Source organism: Pogona vitticeps, chromosome 9 (genome assembly GCF_051106095.1).
Source record: "Pogona vitticeps strain Pit_001003342236 chromosome 9, PviZW2.1, whole genome shotgun sequence".
NCBI lineage: Eukaryota > Metazoa > Chordata > Lepidosauria > Squamata > Agamidae > Pogona > Pogona vitticeps.
Window position 1 is genome coordinate 20,009,719 of NC_135791.1, and position 25,996 is coordinate 20,035,714.

Sequence of the window (25,996 nt, forward strand, 5' to 3'; positions counted from 1 at the left end):
CTTGGGCCCATCAAAATTGCTCACTGGTCTTCGTTTATACAGCAGATGAATTGAATAATGCATTAGTCAAAGGAGCAGTGGTCATGTGTACAACTAACAACACACAGAAGACATGAGGAATGTTAAGCCTGGTGGTCCTTGTTCTTGTATCAGGAGGGATGTGGGTGTGTTGAAAATGCATGTGTTTGGTTATCAGTGAATGCATGTGTTTGGTTATCAGTTTATATCTGAATCTCCGGCTGAGTGATCATACAGCGTATGTACACATCTAATCTTGTTTGATAGCTAACACAAGCACCACTAACCAGTCCTTCCATAGCTGAACATCCCACCTCTCTAATTACTCACCCAGCCACCCTCACTAATGTTGTTGCCTGGAGATCTTTTAAGACTTTAACCAGTTTTCATGAGATTAAAGAGGCTATTTTCACTCCTGCTGTGTGATTATTTTCTCCAAAAGTAGGAGTAACAAAATGAATAAGAGAGCTGAAAACAGTTTCAGCAAACTTGAGTTTAAGTCCTGCTCAACTAGGGATCTAGGGACAGTCCTTCTCTCTCAGCTGTTTCATTGTGTAGGTGTAGAAGTAAGTTTCTCCCCACTTCTAATTGTGACAGAGCAGATTTCGCGCTAAGGTGTGCTGGTCCTCTCCACTAATGGTTCTTGGTTCTTTGCTCCACCCTGTGGTTGGCTGAATTACTCCAGATTCTGTTCATTTCCACACACATCATACATGAGACCAGTGTGGTCATGGTTTCTTTTATCGCCCCAGCCAAGATGTGCAGGCAGAATTTCAAGTGGAACTCCTGCCCTTCTTAGTCATTCATTAAACAAAAGATCAAAAGCAAATATGGATTCCTGCCAAGGCTACTCTATCTGCTTTCCACATTGGCTTTTTAGGGCGGTTTTTCTCCAGACAGTGCTGCTGGGCATAAAGCAATCGTGGTGCAGGTCAGCCTGAATGTGGAAGAATAGACCCCTGTTGAAACCGTCCCCAGTTCCACCCCTCCATAGAGAATAAAAATATGCAAGCAGTTGTGTTGATTTATTGACCATGTATTGTTGATTTCTATGAACAAATTTGTTCACCAGGATAAGAACTTTTGTAAAGCTAAATGACTCTATACTTGTCCATTCAAGATCCAATAGTTTGTATTATATTTGCAAGTATGGGTGGAATCCTGTTTATTTTATTTATTTATTTATTTATTTATTTATATCCCACCTATCTGGTCTTGAGACCACTCTAGGCGGCTTACAAACACATAGAACAACAAGTAAATATAACAAAACAGAAATTATTACATGAAATAGCCAGTTCTTCAAGATGGAAAAGAGAAAATAAAAAAATAAACCAAAAAAGAAAAGAGAGGAGGAAAGAATCAAATATTACCTGGAGGGAAGGCTTGCCTGAACATCCATGTTTTTAATTGGTTTTTAAAAATATCCAGCGAAGGGGCTGCACGAATCTCCGGAGGCAGATTGTTCCAGAGGCGAATTTTAGCTGTTTGTCTTCAGCTAAAATTAAGTTACATCTGCATAAGTTTTCTCTGTGCTGTTCCCAGGCAAGAAGAATTGTGCAGTTAGTTGCATGTTCTTTTGTCATGAGTATTGCACAAATGTGCCTGTACAAGTGGTTTCAACTTAACAGTAATACTATGAATGAGCATTCTGCAGAATGCCCTGTCCTCAGTTGACCTGCTTATCTCTTGTAAACTCAAACCTGTGCTTTCTTTTAAGGCGTTGTTCCCTCTCATATTTGGTCTTCCTCTTCTCCTGCTGCCTTCCACATTTCCCAGCATGATTGTTTTGTTTTCCAGAGAATCTTGCCTTCTCATGATGTGCCCAAAGTAGGAAAATTTCAGCCAAAATGCTACTGCTGGGAAAATCAGTCCTCCTCGTGACAGCTCTGAGAATTCCAAAATGGAGGCAAAATGGAAGCCATCTCAGTACCAAGGTGTCACAAAGCCAGTTTTTTTTTTACTGACAAAGTCTCTCTCTGTCCCTGTGTCCATTTTGGAGTTGTCCAATCATGAGATTTACCATCAGCCTCTTTAAGGGTACAGTGGTGCCTCGCAAGACGATATTAATTCATTCTGCAAAAAAGTCATCTTGTGAAAACATTGTCTTGCGAAATGCGGTTCCCCATTGGAATGCATTGAAATCTAATTAATGCATTCCAATTGGGAAAAAATGGTCTTGTGAAAATTGTCCATAGAAAACATCATCTTGCGAAACATGGTTCCCCATTGGAATGCATTCAAATCTGTTTAATGCGTTCCAATGGGGGAAAATCGCTGTCTTGCGAAAATCGTCCATAGAAAACATCATCTTGTGAAGCGCCACAGTGATTGCAAAAACCAATCGTTTTGTGGATTAATCGTCCTGCAAGGCAATCGTCTTGCGAGGCACCACTGTAATTTCAAAATTCTTTATAAATGATGAAGCTAGCAGTTTCTCAGGTTTTCTCCATTAGTAAAGGCACAGGTATTTTCCTTCTTCTTCTTTGCCCTCCTCTGTGGCTCTTCTCTAAGAAGCAGCTATACCAGTATGTAGATGGACCTCCACACCTCCACACACCACAATGCCCTGAATCCAACATGACTTCTGGCGCCTTGTGAGATGAGGAAGCTCATGACTCAGGTTTTGCAAGACCTGAACAGAGTGGCTAGTGATAGGACCTTTTGGAGATATCATCACCACCACCATCATAATCATCATCTTAGAATTGTGAAGCTGGGAGGGATCTTATGGATCCTCGAGTCCAGCGCCTGCAAGGGAAACACAGTGGGAATCAAACTCTTAACCTCTGGTTTCACTGAACTGCCCAGCAGTTCCTTAATTCAAGGCTCACCATTAAGTCCACAACAACCCCACAACACATAACAACAACAAAGGATTCTTGCTCGCATGCATAGCATAGTCACTCTGCACTTAAGTTTGTGGAGTATATCTAGGCAGGAATTAACTTAGAGGGGCTGATAAATTCAAATGGAACCAGTAAATTACAAATTTCCAGCTTCAAGCAGTAGAGGCTAAGTTTGCGGTTAGTTTCAGACCAGCTCTGCCCTCTCTTTACTCTTTTTGAAATAGTGATTCCTGTCTGGTATCAGAAGGAAATTTGAAACAGGGTTGGTAAATGTTGCTCAATTTCTAGGCAGCTTGTGTGAGTGTTTCTGGTTCTCCTGCGGTTACATTTCCTGTCGTTTATGTACTTGCCTTTTAATCAATGTCACGACTACATGAGTACAAAGGGGTAACATTCTAAGATTTTTTCATTACGGGCAGAACTAGCTATGCAGGTTGCACTGCCATAGATTCTCTTGGGGTGTGGTCAGGCAACTGGAAAGGTGCACATCCAATTACACTGGTAAGGGCTGATTTTCAGGGACTGATTCCCATTAAAAGTGGTCCTTCTGGGGGCTGCTGGGGGCACACTCTGGCCTGTTCCCCAAAAGCAATAGCCCTTCAGCTGGACCAAACAGGCCCACCTTGGAGATGGATTGGAATATAGGTGGAGTGCAATTCAATGTATGTCAGATATAAATCAATGCTCTAAGCAACAATCAATACAATTTTGGAAAGGACGTTTGTAATAAAAGCATTGCTCCAAAGGGTCCCGTGGGTATGGGGATGCACTGTGGTTTAGATTGTATTAGTAAGTATTTTGTATTTTTTAATATATTTTTTGAAATTTTAAATAAATAAAAAAGGATGGGAAAAGAATAGAAAGGAACATGTGTACATGTTAAAATAGCAAGGAATAAATCAGTACATCATGGGTACAATTCTAAATTTTCCTCCTGGCAAGGGATAAAACTAGAAATAAATCGCTTGCTGGGAAAATGAATCGCTGTTGGTTGTGTGTCGTGTGCTGGAAAAGTATAAAACAATCTAAAAAAAACCAGTCAGGTGTGATTGAAACCTTTAGTGCTTTCTAGGCGGATTATAAGTGTGCTGTATAATGGTGTACATGCAGTCTATGCTGCATAATACATATACATATACACATATGTATATATATTTTATGTATATCTGTATATTATTATATGTATATGTATACATATAGCAGCATAGTCACCATTATACATGGTGTTTATGTATAATATACATATACATACAGTATATGTATATATATTAGATGCATATATATGTATATTATTATATGTATATGTATACATATAGCAGCATAGACACCATTTTACATGGTGTCTATGTATAATATACATATAAATGGACCAGGATTAAAATGAATGGGGAACAAAGCTTGGTGAGGAGAGGTAGAATTCACATATATTTTAAAAATACCTTAAGTGATTCTTCAAGAAGGTTGTTAAATGCTGTCCAAAGATCACAAATGTGCCATTATCTGGGTGGAGACCATCCTGAAGGCTCATTGCAGTGTTATTTTACCTGAAGAACAAAGGAAGAATTAGTTCTGATAGCCTTGATGATGGTAGCATTTCCAGAAGAAATACACTTTGCACATTTTTGAAGACTTGTAGGTCATTTCAGATAAATAAATGTTGGGAGAAGCAAAGCCACAGGTGACCAACTGGGAAAAAAAGATAGGCACCAGCACTCCTCCCTCGATGGTGTGTGCTTGGGGAAGAATTGTGTAATTTAGCTAACGTGTAAATCAATGCCCATATGGGGAAGAACAAGATGTGGAGGAAATTGTGGAAAGGGGGGGGGGAAGCAAAGTATTGCAATGTGATGAGAAATAGGATGTGCAATTCAGAGAAAGTAACAAGAATTAAAAGGTGGGTTTTCTTTTTCATTACTGTAACTGCCTATGAAGCAATACCCATTTATAGGTGGAAACCATTGTTGTTGTTTAGACCAGTGGTTCTTAACCTTTTTGAAAGAAACGCCCCCTTGAGCCATTGAGGAAGTTATCATCGCCCCCCTCCCTGCGGTGATGATATCTTTTTTTAATTAATTAATTAATTAATTAATTTAAGACACTTAAATCCAATGACCCCTGAAAACAAAATTAAATTCCAAGAAAATGAAATGCCCCCCAAAAAGTAACATTTAATGATTTAGTTGCAAGTGAATTTTAAGACGCAAAAAGAAATATTAAAAGGGCATAAAAACAAATGCAGGAACTAAAAATTTCAAGACAAAAAGTCTGAAACTAAATTAAAATTGGAGGAAAATATATATTCATGCACACTGTAAAAAGGCTGCAGCCATCTTCACAGGTTTGGCTTCTACAGCGCCCCCCTACCGCCCCCTTCTGCTCCAGCGCCCCCACACCGCCCCTTTTTGTTCTACCGCCCCCCTGAAAAATGAAATCGCCCCCTGGGGGGCATTATCGCCCACGTTAAGAACCACTGGTTTAGACATTAAGTCACGTCCGGCTCTTCGTGACCCCATGGACCAGAGCACGCCAGGCCCTCCTGTCTTCCACTGCCTCCCAGAGTTGGGTCAAATTCATGTTGGTTGCTTCGATGACACTGTCCAACCATCTCATCCTCTGTCATCCCCTTCTCCTCTTGCCTTCACACTTTCCCAACGTCAGGGTCTTTTCCAGATAATCTTCTCTTCTCATGAGATGGCCAAAGGATTGGAGCCTCAGCTTCAGGATCTGTCCTTCCAGTGAGCACTCAAGGTTGATTTCCTTTAGAATGGATAGGTTTGTTCTCCTTGCAGTCCAGGGGACTCTCAAGACCCTCCTCCAGCACCACAATTCAAAAGCATCAATTCTTAGGTGGTCAGCCTTCTTTATGGTCCAGCTCTCACTTCCATACATCGCTACTGGAAAAACCATAGCTTTGACTATGCAGATGTTTGTCAGCAAAGTGATGTCAGAGAGCATGGACAGAGTTCCTACTCCAGTCCTCTGAAGATGCCGGCCACAGAGACTGGCAAAACGTCAGGAAGAACAACCTTCAGAACACACCCAAAGAGCTTGAAAAACCCCAACAACCATGAGATCCCATCGCTTGTCCGAGGTCCTGCCAATCTAGCAGTTTGAAAGCATGCAAATGCAAGTAGATAAATAGGTACCACCTCAGTGGGAAGGTAATGGCACTGCATGTCTAGTCGCGTTGGCCACATGACCATGGAAGATTGTCTTCAGACAAACCCTCTCTTTCGTCGATTGGTGTCATTTGTCATTTTGCTGTTGATCTGTTCAGTCGGTTGCCATTATGTGTGCTGTAAAAAAAGCAGTATACACAAGTCTGTAATTTCACTGAACTGTAAGTAAAGACACAATTATTTTTCATAGAAATTCAAAACTCCACAACATTTTCTAGATAGGGAGTACCCAGAAAAATTTAAGCCTAATCGTTGTTTGCTCTAATTATTACTACTATAACTCTTTATAAAATGTTTCATGTCATTTTAATGAACTGGATATTATAATGTATTGTTTTAACTCCTTGCTTCATGAACTTTGGTAGGGGGCCTTCACCCCAAAAGGCAGAAGAGAAATCAACTCAATAAACCAATAATGTAATAAGCATGTAGGAACATTCTTGGGGAATGCCTGACATTTGACAGCCAGGATGGCAGGATCCAGAGGGTGAGGTGTGGTGGCTCTTTCAGAACAATCTATCTCAACCACGTAGAACTGGGAGGCTCAAAGGAAGGAGTGATCCAGGTAGGAATCCCTCAACACCTGAATCAGGAGGAAGAGGGAGGATGTTAGCTTACTTGTATGTCATGAGCCAAGAAGTCTCTCCTCAATAGAAGAGCCAACACAGCTGCCAGTCACCTCCTGCGTTTGACCATGGTGTTTTTAAATAAGTGACGGGTTTAAGTAAATAAACTTGGCTTTCATTAATCTGACTTGAGTCATTTCCCACCCTAGTATTGCCACACATATCAAAGTCGTTCTCAATACCAGTTTCCTGGAACTATATAGAAAAAAGAGTCTGCTCCTCCCTAGCAGGTCTAGAAAAGGTGGAGTCAACCTCAGTGGAGTATATAGGAAGGGGTGCTAACCCGTTAGATGATCTTCCTCCTTGCTTTTCTTTCTTATTATTATTCTTGGAGACACTGACATTTTCTGAACCATCAGGTGCTGCCATAGTTGGAGATATCCGTCAAAGAAGAGAAGGGGCTGTAACTGTAAGTTCGGAGGCCAATTTCTTGGAACATCTTTAACAGATGGCTTAATTCAGATTGTTTACCTCAAATTTATTCATTGCGTTTGACTGAAAAATGTAATATGACTTTTTTTTCCTGAAGCCTTTTCCAGCTCAGAGAAAAAACCCACATGAAATTATTAGATATTTGTCCTTTTTGAATGAATAAATTTTTTTTTTAAAAAGAATGTTGAATTCTAACACTGTAGTGCCAGTGGTATTCAGTTACAGTTTGTTTTGGGTTCAGTATGCTTGAAATTAATTTTAAAAATACCTGTCTACATGATGGACAGCTGAACGTACTTTGGAGGGGTTGCTAGGAATTATGTTCTTTTTGTTAGTTAAGTGAGGTAGTAAGCAGCCCAGAGGAGACTTTGTATTTTAGCTCGATTTATTTTAAATCATCGTGACATGTGTGATTGCCTGTGTCTTAGAAAACTGTGTCTGTTGAGTTTATCAAGGAAGAGATACTGTGTCACAGTTCCCAAGCTGCAGGAGACCTTGCAGTCCAATCTGATTTATTTATTTTCTATCTGTAATACTGAACTAGTGCTATTTCAGTTTGGAAAAAAAACACAGGTGGTAGCAGTGGCTGTGAGAGACAGCTCGCACAAGGGCAGGCAGGTGCCACAAACATATTGCATTTGAGACTTAATCCTGCACTCACCCACCTCCATGGTGGCTGCCTCTCACAGCCACTCTCTGCTGCTTCTACCAGCAGTATTATTTTAAACCAAATTCGGATAGCTCTAGTTCAGTATGGCAGATGGGGAAAAAAACAAACAAACCCAGACTGGACAGCAAGGATTCCCTGCATCCTCAAACTCATGATCCTGTTTTCCATCATTTGACAAACCCCACACCGTTGAGCACACATGCTGGTGGGAAGGGCAAGAGTGTGCAGGAAAAAAGCCTCAAATGCAATGAATTTAAAAGAGTGATACACAGCACAGCTTAAACATGGATTAAAAGTTGTCCAAAGAGGACACACCAAGCCAAAAAACTACCCGGTTTCCCCGAAAATAAGACCTAACCTGAAAATAAGCCCCAGTGAAGTGAAACCCTGCCCTCTACATTGACATGGCTGTATTTGAATAAATGTTAATTTTTGTACACGAAAAAAAAAGACATCTCCTGAAAATAAGCCCTAATGTGTTTCTTTGGAGCAAAAATTAATATGAGACCCTCTCTTATTTTTGGGGAAACACGGTATGTGACTTTCACGTGACTTTCAACTAACTTCAAAACCCCCAACTGACCATTTGATATACTTCAATAGCATAACCATACCCTAAGTCAGTGGTCCCCAACCTTGGGCCTTCAGATGTTCTTGGATAACAATTCCCAGAAGCCTTCACCACCACCTCTGCTGGCCAGGATTTCTGGGAGTTGAAGTCCAAGAACATCTGGAGGCCCAAGGTTGGGGACCACTGCCCTAAGTAAATGGCAACCCAGTAAGTATGTTAAACTGAAAAGGAGAAAACAAAGAAGAGCATATAAATCATCCATATTGCACTGGGACTAAATAGAGACATCCTTAGAAAATTGAATATGATTTAAATTGGTCAAAGCAAAGCTCCCACCGAGACTTAAAATGGTCATAAATAAGTTTCCCATTGGGACTTAAATTTGTCATAGGTAATTAAAGTCCCAGCGGTCTCAATCGGGTCTACTGGAAGCATGACTGTGGATCCAACTCAGAATGAATGATTTTTTAGATTTGTTGCTTAATCTCTGCCAAGTAACCACCCTTACCATGTTAGTATACCATGAATGAGACAGAGAAGAATCCTATTTGAAGTTTAAGATGTGATGCTCGGAAAGATATGCAGAGATCATAACCAAAAGGAAAACTCAGAACGGGGGAGGTTAGTTCCCTGCTACAGTAGTCCCACTGAAATAAATGAGCATCCACTTATGTTAACACCCACTGATTTTAGAAGGTATGTTGGGAATAATGTTGGCTGTTGCCAACAATGCTGTCTGAATAGCTCAGTAGCTCTGCAGCTCTAGAGGTTGGGAGTTCAATTCCCCCACTGGGATTCCAGAGAGAAGAGCCAGCCCGTGTAGCCTTGGGCAAGCTGCACAGTCTTAGAGCGCCCCCTGGAGGAAGGGAAGGGTCAACCACTGGTTAAGACAAAGAGACTATGGGGCAGCCTATAATTAAAGGGACTTAATAAAATACAGGATTGTAGCAAGAAGGATAAAACTGCAGGAATAATGGCTGATAACTAGATAAGCTGAACAATCCAAAGTGGCTTTTCAAAACCACAACCAAGACTTTGTTGAAGGTCTTGAATAGGGCTATTTTCCTCTGCCCCAGCTTTATAATGAGTCATGTGTTCTTAATAAACATAGTAAGAGTGCGATCACACAGAGAAATGGATAGCAATTTGGCCTGCTTGTGGAGTGTTTCTGGTGCAATGTATTTCCTAGCGCAGGAGGAAATGCATTCCAGCCTGTCCCTGATCCATGCTCAAGCTGGATCTTTTTTGGCTATAGGGCTTCTATTTTGACAGGGCTGCAGTGATTCCCAGGCACATGGAAAGTTCACCTCAAAGGAGATTGCTCCTGTTAAAGAAGCAGTTTCTGGTGCAATAAGGCACACCGTTTTGAAATTCTTTGATTACACTCCTAAGATGTGGCACAACGTTGTAGACAAGGTTTCACAATTCACATATTCTTGCTTCAGGCAAGCTGTTGTAAAAGGAGCCTTCGGATGTGTGTGTGTGTGTGTGCTTCTGATTGGCACCAGCAAGCTGCAGAGATGGCACAGGGATGCCCAAAAAAGGAGTGATGAGTTGACAAATATAGAGGAATCAATGAATAAAAGCAGGTAAATATTTGTCGCTTTATATTCACCGAGGTCTCCAGAACTGATGAATACGAAGTGACAAATATATGATGGATCAGCGATATTTGTTGGAAATCATGATTCATTTACTAAAAAAATAAAGACATGTTTCCAACCTGCAGTATTTCCTGTTGTTCTATGTTTGTATTTCTGCACTGCATCTCCTAGAATTCCACAGGCAGTTTAGTTCCTGGGGAATTTCGGGGAATTATCATCTAACACTCCCCTGCCCAAATCTGCTGACCTCTAATTTAGATCCTCTTAGTGTCACTAAGTGCTGTTTCTTCTGTGCAGGATACCATTTATGAGCATGTGCTGGGGTGACCAAGGAATGGTCCGGGAACTTACACTGAGGTGTTACCTGGACGGAGGCAGAGATCTCTAGCACAGCCCATCGCTTTGTGACAGAATTTGCTTGAATCCATGCAATGTGCTGTAAACTGCCCTCTCCATATGTGCAAAATTAGAGTGGCCTTTCTATGGCTCCTTGGCCATGGCTGATGAGGAACTGCCATCATCGAGGGCCACTTATTTCTGATATCAACACTGATAATATTTAAAACTGTCTGTATTTCCTAGGTTTCTTCCCGTGGCGCTGTCTGGTCAGATCCCACCATGAATGTCCTGCAAATCTCCTCCGTGGTCTGCTCTTTTGTCAGCCTCCTGCTCCTCCTCCTTTCCCTCGGCTCAAACTACTGGGTGATGAACGGCGATCGGCATGCGGGTCTGTGGAACCTTTGCGACTCGACTGCTTGCGTTTCATTTGGGCTGCATGTAGGAGGTAAGAATGTACGAGTCTTTGCACTGGAAAAATAGCCGTTTTGACAATAGCTTCATGACTTAGATCTGTAAGCCCTGTAGGGCAGTTTATGGTCCTTCAGTCCATTAAGAGTCAAATGTGCCTGTGACAAACCCAGACCTACTGGGATATGCCACACGTTAACTAAGCTGCCACCAACCATTCCCTATAAGAAGTCACACAGACCAGGGATGGTTTTCATTGTCTTTAACCATTGCAGTGGTGAATGGTCAGTGCACAGAACAAAATGTCTTCCCCAGATGTAAGGCTTGGCCTTCTGGATCGCGTAGACTATTGCCAGGCACTCCTTCTCCACGGTTGCCAAATGTCTCTCACCTTTCTGGAGTTTCCTACTCAGGTAGGACACTGGATGCTGGTCACCATTCTCATCCTCCTGGCAAAGAACTGCTCCTACCCCGCTGTTAGACGCATCGGTGTAGATGATGAACTCCCGGTCGAAGTCTGGAGCACGCAGCACTGGATAGTTGATGAGCGCCTGCTTCAACCTCTGGAACGCCTCCTCACAGTCGCTGGTCCACGGGATGCGGTCATCAGCCTTCTTCCTCGTCAGATCGGTCAGCGGAGCCGCAATCTCGCTAAACCTCGGGATGAACTTTCTGTAGTAGCCCACCAACCCAAGAAATGATTTGACTTTTTTCTTGGTGTTGGGTCTAGGCCAATCGCGAACTGCTTCTATTTTGGCCTCCAGGGGTTTTATCACTCCTCCCCCTACCATGTGACCCAAGTATTTTATTTCTGGGCTACCCAGCTGCATTTTGTTCTCTTTGCAGGGCCTAGGCCAAAGCACTTCCTCCCCTGGATTAAAGTGCCTCTCCCTGCCTTCCTGGTCATCCCAAGCTTTCTTTCTGACCTTTTGAGCTTGCAGGGTCTCTGCTGCTAGCTCTAGGTTTCTCTTTAGGTCATTTCTTACAGAGTCTATATATGTCACAACGTCTTGTGGGTCATCCTGGGTGATCTGCTCCCAATTTTGTTTGATCAAATCAAGGGGCCCTTTCACCCTTCTGCCAAATAAAAGTTCAAACGGACTGAACCCGGTACTGGCTTGTGGCACTGATCGATAAGCAAACAAAAGGGATTGCAGCTTCTGGTCCCAATTGTTTGGATTCTCTGCCAAGTAAGCCCTCATCATGCGCATTAGAGTCCCATTGAACTTCTCAGTTAACCCATTACTTTCAGGGTGATAGGCAGTGGTTTCCTTGTGCTTAATTCCACAGATTTGCCATAAGCGTTTCATGAGCTTCGATGTAAATGATGCTCCCAAATCTGTGATTATTTCTGAGGCAAATCCCATCCTGGACATATACCCCACCAAGGCATCCGCCACTGTGTTAGTTTCAATGTTAGTCAAGGGTATGGCTTCAGGGTACCTCGTGGCATGGTCCACAATGGTGAGAATGAACCTGTTCCCCCTCTTTGTGGCCTTGGGCAAAGGTCCCACAATATCCACCCCTATGCATTTGAACGGAGTGTCAATCACAGGCAAAGGGCACAACTTTGCTTTGGTCCTGTCGCGGCTATTCCCCTGCCTTTGACACACATCACATTGTTTACAGAACTCCCTGATCTGCTTCCCTATGTCAGGCCAGTAAAAATTCTGTGTGATTCTTTGCTGTGTTTTGTTCACCCCTAAGTGCGCAGCAAACATGTCAGAGTGTCCCCTTTGTAAGATCATGGGGCGATACTTTTCAGGTACCACTAGCTGACTTCTGATCCCATCTCCCCCTTTTGAGATATTCCTCAGGGTCTCTCTATACAAAATCCCCTTTTTCTCTAGAAATCTGACTGGGGTTTCAGGTGTTAGCTGGGCGTCTGTCACCTGTTCAAAACACTTTTGGAGAGTGGCGTCTGCCTTTTGCTCTTGTCCAAATCTGCTGTCTGTGGTTAAGGTTTCCACCACAGCTTCTGAACTCCCCCCACCTGCTTCCGTCTCTGGCTCATCATTACCCCCCTGAACTGTCCCCGTGGTGGCTTGTGAACGTGTAATCACTAGCACCCGTTTCACATGTTCAGCCAGGTCATTTCCCACGAGCACGGCTGCTGGCAGAGTCGATGAAATCGCTAGCCGCCAAACTCCCCTCCAGCCTTGAAAGTTCACAGGTACCTCCGCTACTGGCAGTGAGATCACCTGCCCCTCAATCCCTGCCACCTTCATGCTCTCATTTGGGATTACATACTCCCTAGGAATAATATCTGGATGGCACAGGGTCACCTGGGAACAAGTGTCCCGCAGCCCCCGATACCGATGGCCAAGTATTCCTACGTCCACCCCTGCTGTCTCAAACAACTGAGAATCTGTTCTCACCAGTAGGCAGCGCCTGACCTCTACAAGAGGACCATTTTCCTCAGCCTGATCAGCAGATGTAGCTGTTCCAGATTGAGTAGCCATGGCAACAGGCTCCCTCAGTGACAATGAGCCTTGCTCTTTCTGGACACAGAACACAGCTTTTGGCTTGGTTCCACTCGAATCCTGAGGCACAATTCCTTTTAGCTGCTTTAATTTCTCACACTCTGAGATTAGATGGCCCTTTCCCTGACAGAAATAACATTTTCTGGTGTATTTTGAGTCTTTCTCATCTTGTTTTGGTTTTCCCTCCAAAATCTGAGGTCTTGGTTTCATGTCTGAGGGCTTCCCTTCACCATGGGCCCCTCCCCCTTGCTGGCTTTTCCCTGGTCCCTGAGAGTACTTGCTGTAGGTTTCTTTAGGTTTCCCCACAGATTTCTCCTCACCTAAGGGCTTTCTTATCTGGTAAATAAAATCTGCGACCTCGGCTGCTTCTGCCACAGATTTAGGTTTCCTTTCCCTCACCTGGAATTTCAGTTCCCCATGCAGGACTGAATAGAACTGTTCCAGCGCTATCAAGTCTTTGAGCTGCTGAAAGGTCTCTGTCCCCTCCTGAGATAGCCATTTCTCTAGCAGCCTCACCAATTGGGCCCCCACTTGGGTAAAAGTTTGCTCTGGTTTCTTGGTGATTGACCTGAATCTTTGCCTCAGCTGTTCCGCATTTATCCCATGTCTTGCAAACACCAGTTTTTTAAACTCTGCAAAATCAGTTCCTGTGGCATCTCTGAATAAACTTCAGCAAGGCTGCCACTGATTAAAGATCGCATGATGGTCATCTTCTCAGTTTCCCTCACTGAGAAGTCCACAAACGCTCTTTCCACTAGGGAAAAGAACACCTCAGGACAATCTCCCTTGTGGTACACAGGGAATTTCTTCAGGTCAGTTTTAGACAGTTGGCCTCCCTCAGAATCCCTATTGTTATTATTGTTCTGGTTCATCATTTCCAATTTTCTTAACTCATACGCCATCCTTTCTTTTTCCAGAGCAATTTTCTCTCTCTCTAATCTTTCTTCTCTTTCCAATCTCTCTATTTCAAATTGCCTTCTTTCTCTCTCTAATCTTTCCTCCATTTCCCTCACCCTCAGTTCATGCTGTTGGGCTAGGAGCAATTTTCTGAGTTCTGGGTTCTGCTCTCCTGTGCTGTCACCCTGCACTGAGCCAAATTCATCCTCAGAACCTTGGTCAACCTGGGGGTCTTTCACTTCACCCATTTCTGCCATTTGGCTTCGAGTCAAGGGCATACTCCCCCCCAGAACAGGCTGCTTTCAAAAGTCAAGCCTCAAAATAAAGCGACCACTTTTTTTTTTTTTGCCTCAGAACCAGCTTTCTCTATAGATTGCTGCTGTCCTTCAGCACTACTTGCAACAGTTGCGAGCTAGAGTCTACCCCCCTCTGCTGGGCCTCGCAGCAGGCAGGCTAAATCACTTCTACTTTACAGTTTTGCCTCAGCTTTTTCCCGCCAAAACAGGCTGCCTCAGAGCTCCCTAATCTAGCCCCCAATCTGAGGTTACACGTTCTTCTACTAGTGCACCTCCCCGTGAGGCACACCTAGAAGAATACCTACGCGCTCTCAGATTGTCCCTGACTAGACCCCCCTTGCTCTGGGCACACTTGCCAAGGCTTTGCTGCACCACTGGACAACTGGACCAGTCGTATCCCACACGCTGGACACCAATCAATGTGACAAACCCAGACCTACTGGGATATGCCACACGTTAACTAAGCTGCCACCAACCATTCCCTATAAGAAGTCACACAGACCAGGGATGGATTTTCAACAAATAAAAAAATAAGGTTTATTTAAATCACACACAGGGAAAATAAAAAGATTAGGTGAATAAGATACAGTAACGTGTCTTAGTCTCATTCATACATGCACACAGTTTGGTTCACACAGAACACTTAACTTGAAGCACAGACCCTGAACCTATCAGTTCTGGCTAACCATACAGACACCTGAACCTATCAGGTTGGTACTGACTGACACACCGTAGTACCCTGTCTGACACACAGACTCCCACACCAGCTTCTTCTTCCCAGCTGCTGCTTCGTCTCTTTTCTCCTTCTAACTTCTCCACACAGGATCCACATATATATACAGTACAGCCCCTCCTCCTGATGTCCCGCCTTCCACTCCCCATAGGATGGAACTTTCCCTCCAAACCCATGACAGACAGGTAACATCAGTGCTGTATGTAACACACATCAGCTATTTTCAAAGGTTTAACCTTCTGGGAAGGCTTCAAAGCATCAAAACATCTTAGTGTTGGATCTCACCTATCACTGCATGAGAACTGAGGATGCAATCAGGTAGTGAAATAGCTCACATTTCGGACTGCTTGTGGCATAGTCTGGTGCAAGCCCCTGATGTATCCCATATCTTCCCAGTTCCTGCTAGGCGATAACCCAGGTATATGGAGACCTGTGTCTCCCTGCTACACAGGGGCAAGGCCATGTTTGTGTTCCCCCCTCCCACAAGTTGGGGGGGGGGACTCCTGAACCCTGGGCCCTGGTAGGGGTTCCTTATCAACAGAGGCCGGCTGGTCCCCGCCTGCCATCCATCGCTCTCCTGGATCCATCACAAGGCTTCTGAAATGCCAATAAGCTGTGATGAGAATTAAAAGGAAACAGTTAAGAAACACAACATGTCATTAAAAAAAACTCAGAACCCCTTGTTATTTGGGTTGAAGCACTGGGAGAAAGTTGCCTGGCAGCCAACTCCTCTGAAATACTGGGCTGATGGACAAGACTGGAAACTCCTCCCTCTGGGTTCACCTCCAGGTGCTGGCCCCACCCACTGCCCATGCTGACCAATCAGGGAGTGCTTGGCACCATTTTGAGATTAGCTAGGGAGCAGGAAACCCCAACCACCACTTCCTCCACAATGGGGCCCTCCTGTAATTCTTGGGACAACTTCCTCCTTGAGACCGGATGCTGTTGGGTCTATCTTGACTTCAGATGCTTTGGGACAAAGATAGACAATCCAAGTTGTCCAGCCTCCTTTTGGATTATGTTGGACATGGAAGTTGCTTCTGAATACTTGTGGGAAAATGCTAGCATTTGGTCTAGGATGCAAACTTGGGACGTCTGGAAAGTTATCTAATGCCATTCATGTATTTAACTCTCTTTTGTCTTTCTCTGTCCCTTTCTTTCTATCTCTGAAGTTGTGGACCACATCGCTCGAGCTTTAATGCTGCTGGGGATGATCGGTGGTGCTGTCTCTTTCTTTGGTCTATGTGCCACATTCTTTAAATCTCAAGTTGGCTCCATGTCCCTGATGAAGACCTCAGCTAACGCCAGTATCCTAGCAGGTACACTGGAAGGAATATTCTCAATTGTTCTAGCCAGATATTGGAGTGGCCACCAGGAGGATCTGGTGGAGCAGGTAGATGAACTGTGGGAGAAGGCGCTCCGACAAGTGCCGGAGTCCCAAACCGTGAAGAACTTTGTAAGTAAGCATCAAAACTTTGAGCCCAGTCGGGGACATGACAGTTAGCCAGTGCAGGAGAGTCAGAACTGGGAGGTGTGCTCAGACTTGCTCAAACTAGCCATCAGTCTAGTTGCTATATTCTGGACCTGCAATCATATCATCATTCTCAGGGTATATATATTATAATGTTAGCCACCATGCCTTTGGGTCTCAGTTTCTCAAGAGCACCATAGGGATGTTCCTGTCGCCTTCATGTCCAGTTTCTGGACTACAGTGGTGCCTCGCAAGACAATGTTAATCTGTTCCATTGAAATCGCTGTCTTATGAAAACATCGTCTTGCGAAATGCGCTTCCCCATTGGAATGCATTGAAATCCGTTTAATGCTTTCCAATGGGGACAAGTCGTTGTTGTTTTGCGAAAATCGCCCATAGGGAAGCCATTTTGCGAAGCACCGATCAGCTGTTAAAATTGCTGGCTTGCGAAGCATTGGTCCCGAAAACACCCATTTTGCAAAGTGCCGATCAGCTGTTAAAATCATCATCTTGCGAAAATCGGTTTTAAAAAAACCGTATTGCAAATCACAGACCTAAACATCATATAGCGAAAATCGCCCATAGGAAATACTGTTTTGTGAAGCCCTATAGCAATCACAAAAACTCATCATGCGAATTTGTCATTTTGCGAGGTAATCGTCTAACAGGGCACCACTGTACCTGTAGTCATCTGGTTGATGGGTACAACAACTAGGATGCGTGACTGAACCAGTCTTTGGTCTGATCACAGAGAATACATCTATTTATGCTTCCTTTTTATTTCCTAGCCTTTTGGGCCCTGATTGCCATGGCCAGCTTCACAGGCGTTACAAGTCATCTGACTGTTTCTTATGGATGGTCTTTCAGCTTGGGATGGGCTTCTTGTCTTCTGTTCCTGATAACAGGTAAATACATGCAGAAGGGGGATGCTGAACTGTACCCCTTTATTTCAACATTTGGCATTCACATTCAATTACTAGGTGCACTTTTTAAAAATATGACAAACTGTGTGTCTGGCCATCTGTTTGTTTATTTATTTGATTTATATACCACTCAATTAGGGTAAGCACTAATCTGTACAATTTACAGGTTAAAACCTAAAACCCTGTAAGACCCCATAAACCAACATACCTTCAAAGAATATGGCGATCCACAACCAAGTCTAAAATTGATGCGAAAATATTAGAGGAGAAAAAAAAATAAAGTATCCCAACGATTCAGTTGTTGAAGGCAGCTTTGAATAATTCCATTTTTACCAATTTCCTGAATGCAAAGAGGCAAGGAGTGTGGCATATCTCATTTGGTAACTTGTCCCAGAGACTGGGGGCCACCACCGAATAGGCACAAATCCCTGTCGTCACTTTTTGGACCTCTCTCAGTGTATCTCCTTTTAGCAACATGGATCGAGAGGAGCAAGTGGAGCCGGCCCCTGATTTCTAGGAGAGAAATTCCATCAAATACCAAGGTCTTAAACCATTGAGGGCTTTATAGGTCATTGATAGCAACTTGAATTGACCATAGAAATGGGCAGGGAGAGAATGAAGGCACACCAAGACCAAGATTTCTGGGAGTTGTAGTCCAAGAACATCTGGAGATTTGAGGTTGGGAACCACTGCTCTAAAAGCATCAGCCATGTGGTTTTGCGGACAATCGCATGTCCTGGATTGTGAGGAGGTTATGCCACAGAGGGGGCAGAAAATGACGGTGGAATTGGCCGTCCAGGTATATCTAGTGCCATTTTATTCTCCTTCCTTAATTGCTGGCCTAATCAATCCCTTTTCTCTCCTGACAGGTGTGCTGGGTCACCTAGCCCGAAGAGAATTGTCAGGTGCTGAGTCCTTTTAAGATGACAACCCCCCCCCACACACACTCTTTTATGGGTAGAATGGGGACGCGGAGAGAGGCTACAATGAACTTGAGCTCATTTGGATGAGACTGTATCTCCAAGAGGCCCCTGACTTCGAAGGCAGTGGAAGGGGACAGAACCACAGAGGTTGGTGACTAGAATTTTACAGGGGAAATGAATCTGCTCCTGGTTTTCCTTTACTATGTACATGAACTGTATGGCAGACAGCCCTCCACCTTCCCACCCACCTTGAAGAGCTCCTGTAAAGTTCTTACTAAAACCAGGAAGGGATTCCCTCCCGCTGCACCAGCCTCTGCTTCTGGTCCGAGAGATGCCTGCTCTTCAGTCGATGGAGTTGCTCTTCTCTTCTCTTCCCCTCTTTGTCTCCTTCATCTAAGGTGCGTGAGTTCTTCTGAGAAACAAACTGGTTCCTGATAAATTCCCTGCTAGTGTCTGAGTCAAAGGCATGTGTGACTTTATTTCTTTGCTCCCTTGTTCATGTTCTTCTTCCTAACCAAGTGTGCATTCTAAGAAACTCCTCAAAAGCCACCATTCGTCCATTTTGATTTGTTTTTCGTTGCATCAGAGCCCCGTGCCAATGACTGGGCAAAGGTCTTTGCACTGTACCAGAACAGCTGCTTGAGAGCCATTTTTTAAAGTGCAGGATCCATCATTTTTTAAAGTGCAGGATCCATCATTTTTTAAAGTGCAGGATCCATCCCCCGTCCTTTTTGTAATGCTTTTACCTAACATTCTAAATATCATGTGATTGATTGTTCTTTCCTACTGAATAATTTGCTCTGTTTAGCTTTTCATATTGCACTTTTAATTATCTAAGCCGCCTTGGGTCCTTTTTCTAAGGAGAAAGTTAGGGTAAATATATTATAAATAACAAAATAAAAAATATTTTTTTAAAATTGTCAGTATCCTCTTCTTCTTCACCAGCCATGAGCGTTGCCAAATCAAGACCCCTGAAAAGGAGTCCAAAAAGGCTCTTGGATCTGTTCATGCCTAGTAGCAAATCTGTTCCAACAATCTATGTTCCTACTAGGAGCAGGTGGAGTGTGCTTGTTTTGTTTTTCTTTCTTGGCACAGCCGGTGGTTCTGAATTGTCTTCTCAGAATGAGGCTCCGCCCTGGATACGTTGGATCGCAAGAAGGACCTTTCAGAAACAGGCATCACTGCTGGACAAATCCGAATCCCCTCGCCTGCAACCATTATTGTGAATGCAGCCATGTTAACAGGGATGTTTTGCTGCGGACAAAACAACTAGAATTGCATACACCTGGGAGGCAGGAAAGTTTTAAGGGTCGGATCATACTTCTGCACTATTAGAGAGCAGGCTGGGTAGGTGGGACTCGTCATCCATGGAAGGCAACCCATCAAGGATGAGGGATTGGGGTTTTTGATCAGTTTAAAATCACGTAGTAGTCACAAAGCTTTTGGGATGGTATGTTTGTCCTCTTTGGATAACCTTTCATCCATGTTTAATATGGCTACACAGGCTTTTAAAATCATTGCATCTGAGGCTTTGTCGTGCACCCACCTGTCCTCCAACTGGTATGTGTACTCAATTGTGTGATGTTTGTCAAATGATGGAAAATAAGTTTGAGGTTCCAGGGAAACCCAATTTATTTCAATAGTGGAACTGCAAACGAAGTAAATGGCCACCAAGTAAGTACATTAAAGCGTGTATACTAACATGGTAAGTATGGCTAATTGGATGAGATTATACAAAAAAAGCTAATAAACTAACAAGAAAACTAAGAACATATAAATCGTCCACATAGCACTAGAAACAAACAGAGACATCCTTAGAAAATGTAAAATAGTCATATCAAAGTTTCCCATTGGGACTTAAATTTGTCATAGATAATTTAAGTCCAAGTGGTCTCAATGGGTCTACTGTAAGCATAAGTGTGGATCCAATACCTGTGAATGAGTTACTAGCTTTTTTGTTTAATCTCTTCCAATTAATCATACTTACTGTTTTAGTACACAGTGAATGCGATGGAAAAGAATCCTATTTGAAGTTTTAAATGTGATGCTCAGAAATATATGCAGAGATCATAACCAAGATGAAAACTAAGAATGGAAGGGAGCATAATTGGGCTAACTCAGTATTAGTTGCCTGCTAGAGTAGATCAATTGGAACAAATGGGCATCCAGTTATGTAATGCCTACTGATATTGGCTTTAGCCAACAATGCTGTCTGAACAGCTCAGGAGTTTAGGCATGAGCCAGGGGATGGGAGTTTGATTCCCCACTGTGCCTCCAGGGAGAACAGCCAGCCTGTGTGGCCTTGGGCAAGCTGCACAGTCCCAGGGCACCCCCCCCCCCCAGACGAAGGGAATGGCCAACCACCTGTGAGTATTCTTTACCAGGAAAGCTCTGGGTAGGACCACCATATGACAGCACATGATCGTTATAATTACTACTAGCCAACAATACCCAATGGAGGATATTAAAAATAGAGAAGTGAGCATTTAACTGAACAATGTTGCCCTGCAGAGAAATTATGAACTCAGAGTTGCCGTTCAGAGATTATGAATCTCTGTTAAAATTTGGAGGAAACGAGAATAGAAAATCCTGTCTATCTGCAACTTGAGATTTCAGTTCTTGGAACCTCCTCGTCGGAACGAAATAGAAATATGCAATCTCTTCATAAGATATGTTTTCTTGTGGCTGACATTTTAAATTGATTTAAATGGATTTATTTATGTTTAAATTCTTGTTATCGTTTCGTCATAATTTTATATGCAAACTGCCCAGAGTAGTGATTCAATATGTTGGGTGGTAGATAAATTCCACTAATTAACCATTAATTAATTAATTGTAATTTGTCCTTCTTTATATAATTTTGACTACTTTTCATAGAGCTTTAATATTCATTGGAAATATGTTTAGAAAAGCCATGAAGAGGAGAGAGATTGGAAGAAAGAAACAGAAATTAACACCTGTCTTACCCTGTGATCCATCTGATAACCAAATCCTGTAAAGTTCCTCTCCTCTTAGAGATACTGGCCAAAGTTATATCAGTTCCCCCTGCTGGCCGAATGCAGATAGTATAAAACTTGATGGTGAATTTCCAGGAGTCAAGAAGTTAGAGAAAGCATTTCCTGTTGTGCATGTACACTCACTCTGCACAACTGCAAAAGCAATGCTAACTTTTTAACTTGTGACAATTTGCCACTGGAAGTTATGTGTTATGATAATGTAAGAAAATTCGGGGTTTTCACCTTTAGAGCAAGCCCGTATTTCTGATGACTGTTGTAAGTTGTCTAAGGGCTAAATTTGTGGCTTGATTTTTTTAGATTTCTCATCCTTTTGTGAAATTAATTAAGGCAAGTAGATTATAGGTTAGCATTTATTTAAAGGGACTTCTTAAAAGAGAGGGTTCCAGCAAAACAGATAAGAGTATAAATCACAGAATTTATTCTCTTTACCTGTGAGGTCTGTAAATCTTTGTAGGACTCCTGGGGGAGTCATTTATCCAAACTGGGGTCTGACCAATGACAATTTATTTACTTTGAGAAGGGGGTCAGGTTTTGGGCACTGTGTCCACTTCATGGCCACTGTGCTTGTACCTTTAAAAAAACTTAAAGGTAGGCCAGGATATCAGGAGGCAAATTCAGCAGAATATGTGTTTTTGTCTTTAAATAGCTGTCTAAAAGGATTTCATTCTGGAGCAATAGAGAACACACATACGTACAGAGGTTGAGGGGTCCCTACACAAAATCCAAAACCAAGGGGGACCGCTATGCCATTAGTTGGCCTCTCAGCTGAATTACGACAGCCAGCCACTGCAAATGCTGCTGTGTGTTCCTTTGAGACTGTCTAGTGTTTTTTTCTGTGCAAGTTGGCTTTGTTTTAGTAACCCTGGTTTGCTCCTGGATAGATCAAAACTCTTGCAGTGATACACAGTCCAGGTTTACAAAGGACTCTTTGCTTTTTTTGTTGTAAAGAAAATTGTGCAGCCAGGTAGAAATAGCCAAAAAGTGAAGTCCCATAGTGAAATCATTTTACATCCATTGTGGTTCCATTTTGGAACTGATTTTAAACCGGTGCACCTGGGCTCAGCCTCTGGACAAGATAAACGTTTCGGTCCCGGGCATTTCCCTTCACTCCACCCACCCCATTTCTGCCCAGCCTGTTGGAAAGTCCTGCAGGACTCAAAAGCACCTCAGTCTTGTCTGGATTAAATTTCAGTTTTTTCACCCTCATCCAGTCCATTACTGACACCAGACACTGTCGTGGAAGACCAGCAATGGACCTTATAACTAGGCAAAGCATAACTTTATCAGGATGGTGGTCGCTGACATGACACGACATTCCTGTATCAGTTCAGATAAAATGACCAGACCAACAGGCATCAAGTTTACTCTGATACTATCACCGCAGTTTCCATTTGGACCAGCATTGTTTACTGTGGTGTGCCTAATTAGGCAAATTATGGTTTGGCAGCATGTAATCAGAACTAGAAACCAGAACTCATTTGGAGGTAAACCACTTTGTACAATGAATCATTTCCCTGCTTGTGTTCTCCTTGAGAAACTACAGTATGTATAATTTGCTCAAACCAGGAAGTCAGATCAAAATGAAATGGAAACATATGACCTTGGTCTGTTTGCAATGCTCACTCATCTATTGGTGATTGGAAAGCAGCAGTAATTCACACAACCAGCTGTTCTGCCCTTGTGCCCACCACAATTTCTCACTGGTCTTCGTTAATAGAGCAAATGAACTGAATAATGCATTAGTCAAAGGAGCAGTGGTCATGTGTACTACTAAAAACACACAGAAGACGATCCTTGTTCTTGTATCAGGAAGGATGTGGGTGTGTTGAAAAGACAGTGTGAATGCATTTGTTTGGTTATCACTTTACATCTGAATCTCTGGTTGAGTGAGCATACAGTGTATGTACACATCTAATCTTGTTTGATAGCTAACACAAGTACCGCTCACCATGCCCTCCATAAATGAACATTCAACCTCTCTAATTACTCACCCAGCCACCCTCACTAATGTTGTTGCCTGGAGACCCTTTAAGAACTTGACCGGTTCTCATGAAATTAAAGAGGCTTTTTTCACTCCTGGTGTGTGATTATTTTCTCCAAAGGTAGGAGTAACAAAACGAGTAAGAGAGCTGAATTTAGTTTCAGCAGACTTGAGTTTAAGTCCTGCTCAACTATAAAGCTTATGGTCGGATCTAAGGACAGTCCTTCTCTCTCAGCTGTTTCATTGTGTAGTTGTAGAAGTAAGTTTCTCCTCACTTCTAATTGTGACAGAGCAGATTTCATGCTAAGGGTCCATAGGTGTGCTGGTCCTCTTCACTAATGGTTCTTGGTTTTCTGCTCCACCCTGTGGTTGGCTGAACTTGGGTGGAGCAAAGGGCGGGTTCTGTTCATTTCCATACACATCAAACATGATACAAGTGTGGGCATGGTTTCTTTTATAAAACGTTTTTATATATTTATATTCTTAAATTCAAGGTAGAATTTCCAATGGTACTCCTGCCCTTCTTAATCATTATTTAAACAAAAGATCAAAAGCAAATATGGATTCCTGCCAAGGCTACTCTATCTGCTTTCCACATTGGCTTTTTAGGGCGGTCTTTCTCCAGACAGTGCTGCTGGGCATAAAGTGATCATGGTGCAAGTCAGCCTGAATGTGGAAGAATAGACCCCTGTTGTAACAGTCCCCAGTTCCACCTCTCCATAGAGAATCCAAATATGCAAGCAGTTGTGTTGATTTATTGTCCATGTATTGTTGATTTTTATCAACAAACTTGTCCACTAGAAGTCTCTCTCTGTCCCTGTGTCCATGTTGGAGCTGTCCAACAATAAGCCTCATGATATTTACCACCAATCTATTTAAGGGTAATTTAAAAAAAAATCTCTACAGATTTAGCAGTTTCTTAGAAGAGGGTTTTCTCCATTAGTTAAAGGCATACAGTAGTTCTTTGTCCTCCTCTGTGGCCCTTCCTCTAAGAAGCAGCTATAGCAGTAGGTAGGTGGACCGCACACTGCATCCTCCACTATGCCCTGAATCCAACATTACTTGTGGGACCTAGTGGAATGAAGAAGCTTATGACTCAGGTTTTGCAAGCATTCCAACGGGAGACTGAGTCTCAAGATTTTTTTTTAAATGGTAGCAATGCAGATGTTATTCTTATCTAAAAAGTCCAGGCTCGACATATTTTGGGGGTGGCCTTCTTCAAGAGCTAAGCAAAAAATTAAATAAACATATATTAATTTAGAAACAGCTGTCTTGGGACAGTTACAGGGCCTTTTTCTTATCTGTTTAGTTAACAATATAAAATATTGATAAATATGCACAGAACAAGATACATAAACTCTAATACAGCTTAATGACAGCATATAAAATACACACCAGGCTTTTAGAACTTTTGCTTCTCATTTGGCCTATACCAGCGCCACTGTTAAACCCACAGTGGAAATGTGAAAGGGATGGTATCTATTTATTCTCAGCTAGCAGCCAAGTCAAGGCCAATGAGATAGATCATCAGCATCTATTATTTATTTAATGTTGATTTTATTAATTATTCCATTTTATTTTATTTTATTTTATTTTATTTTAATCTATCTATCTATCTATCTATCTATCTATCTATCTATCTATCTATCTATCTATCTATCTATCTATCTATCTATCTGTCTGTCTGTCTGTCTGTCTGTCTGTCTGTCCGTCCGTCCGTCCGTCCGTCCGTCCGTCCGTCCGTCCGTCCGTCCGTCCGTCCGTCCGTCTATCTGTTTGTTTATCTGTCTGCCTGCCTGCCTGCCTGCCTGCCTGCCTGCCTGCCTGCCTGTCTGTCTGTCTGTCTATCTATCTATCTATCTATCTATCTATCTATCTATCTATCTATCTATCTATCTATCTATCTATCTATCTATCTATCTATCTATCTATCTATCTATCTATCTATCTATCTATCTATCTATCTATCTATCTATCTATCTATCTATCTATCTATCTCCCTTTGTAATGCAAACTGTTTAAGGGTGGTTTGTTCCTGGACAGACCATCAGAAGCCATTGACTTTACAAAAGACCTGCTCTTCATTTGTTGATGTGGAGTAATCTAGCTGCCCTCATTTTCCTTTGTGGAGCTGTCTATGGGACCCTGCAGTTCCAAATTTACTCCTCCAGGACTGAGAGCTGAAACATCATCACCCCTTCACGCAACACTGAATTGATTTGCTACTTTGGACAAGCTCCAGAGAAAAAGGGTCAGAGCAGACTTTTTAAAAAACAATTTATATCATCCATCCATCCATCCATCCATCCATCCATCCATCCATCCATCCATCCATCCATCCATCTATCTATCTATCTATCTATCTATCTATCTATCTATCTATCTATCTATCTATCTATCTATCTATCTATCTATCTATCTATCTATCTATCTATCTATCTATCTATCTATCTATCTATCTATCTATCTATCTATCTATCTAAAAGATTTGATTTATTTGATTTAAAACTCAGTGTAAAAGACACTAACCAAAACCCAGTTCTGTGCAAGCCCTACCTTGTGTTGTAATATATGGG

At 42.6% G+C, this 25,996-nt stretch overlaps 1 protein-coding gene across 1 annotated transcript in view; it reads left to right on the plus strand.

The window, feature by feature from the left end:
• Positions 1-6,963: 6,963 nt before the first annotated feature.
• Positions 6,964-25,996, plus strand: part of LOC140701964 (lens fiber membrane intrinsic protein-like) — a 44,555-nt gene continuing 25,522 nt past the window's right edge. The window contains exons 1-5 of the mRNA XM_072979615.2: positions 6,964-7,081; positions 10,532-10,733; positions 16,278-16,424; positions 17,365-17,481; positions 18,369-19,034. Coding sequence (XP_072835716.2) covers positions 10,568-10,733; positions 16,278-16,424; positions 17,365-17,481; positions 18,369-18,421 — 483 coding nt within the window. The 5' untranslated portion in view covers positions 6,964-7,081; positions 10,532-10,567 and the 3' untranslated portion in view covers positions 18,422-19,034. The remainder of the gene's footprint in view (positions 7,082-10,531; positions 10,734-16,277; positions 16,425-17,364; positions 17,482-18,368; positions 19,035-25,996) is intronic.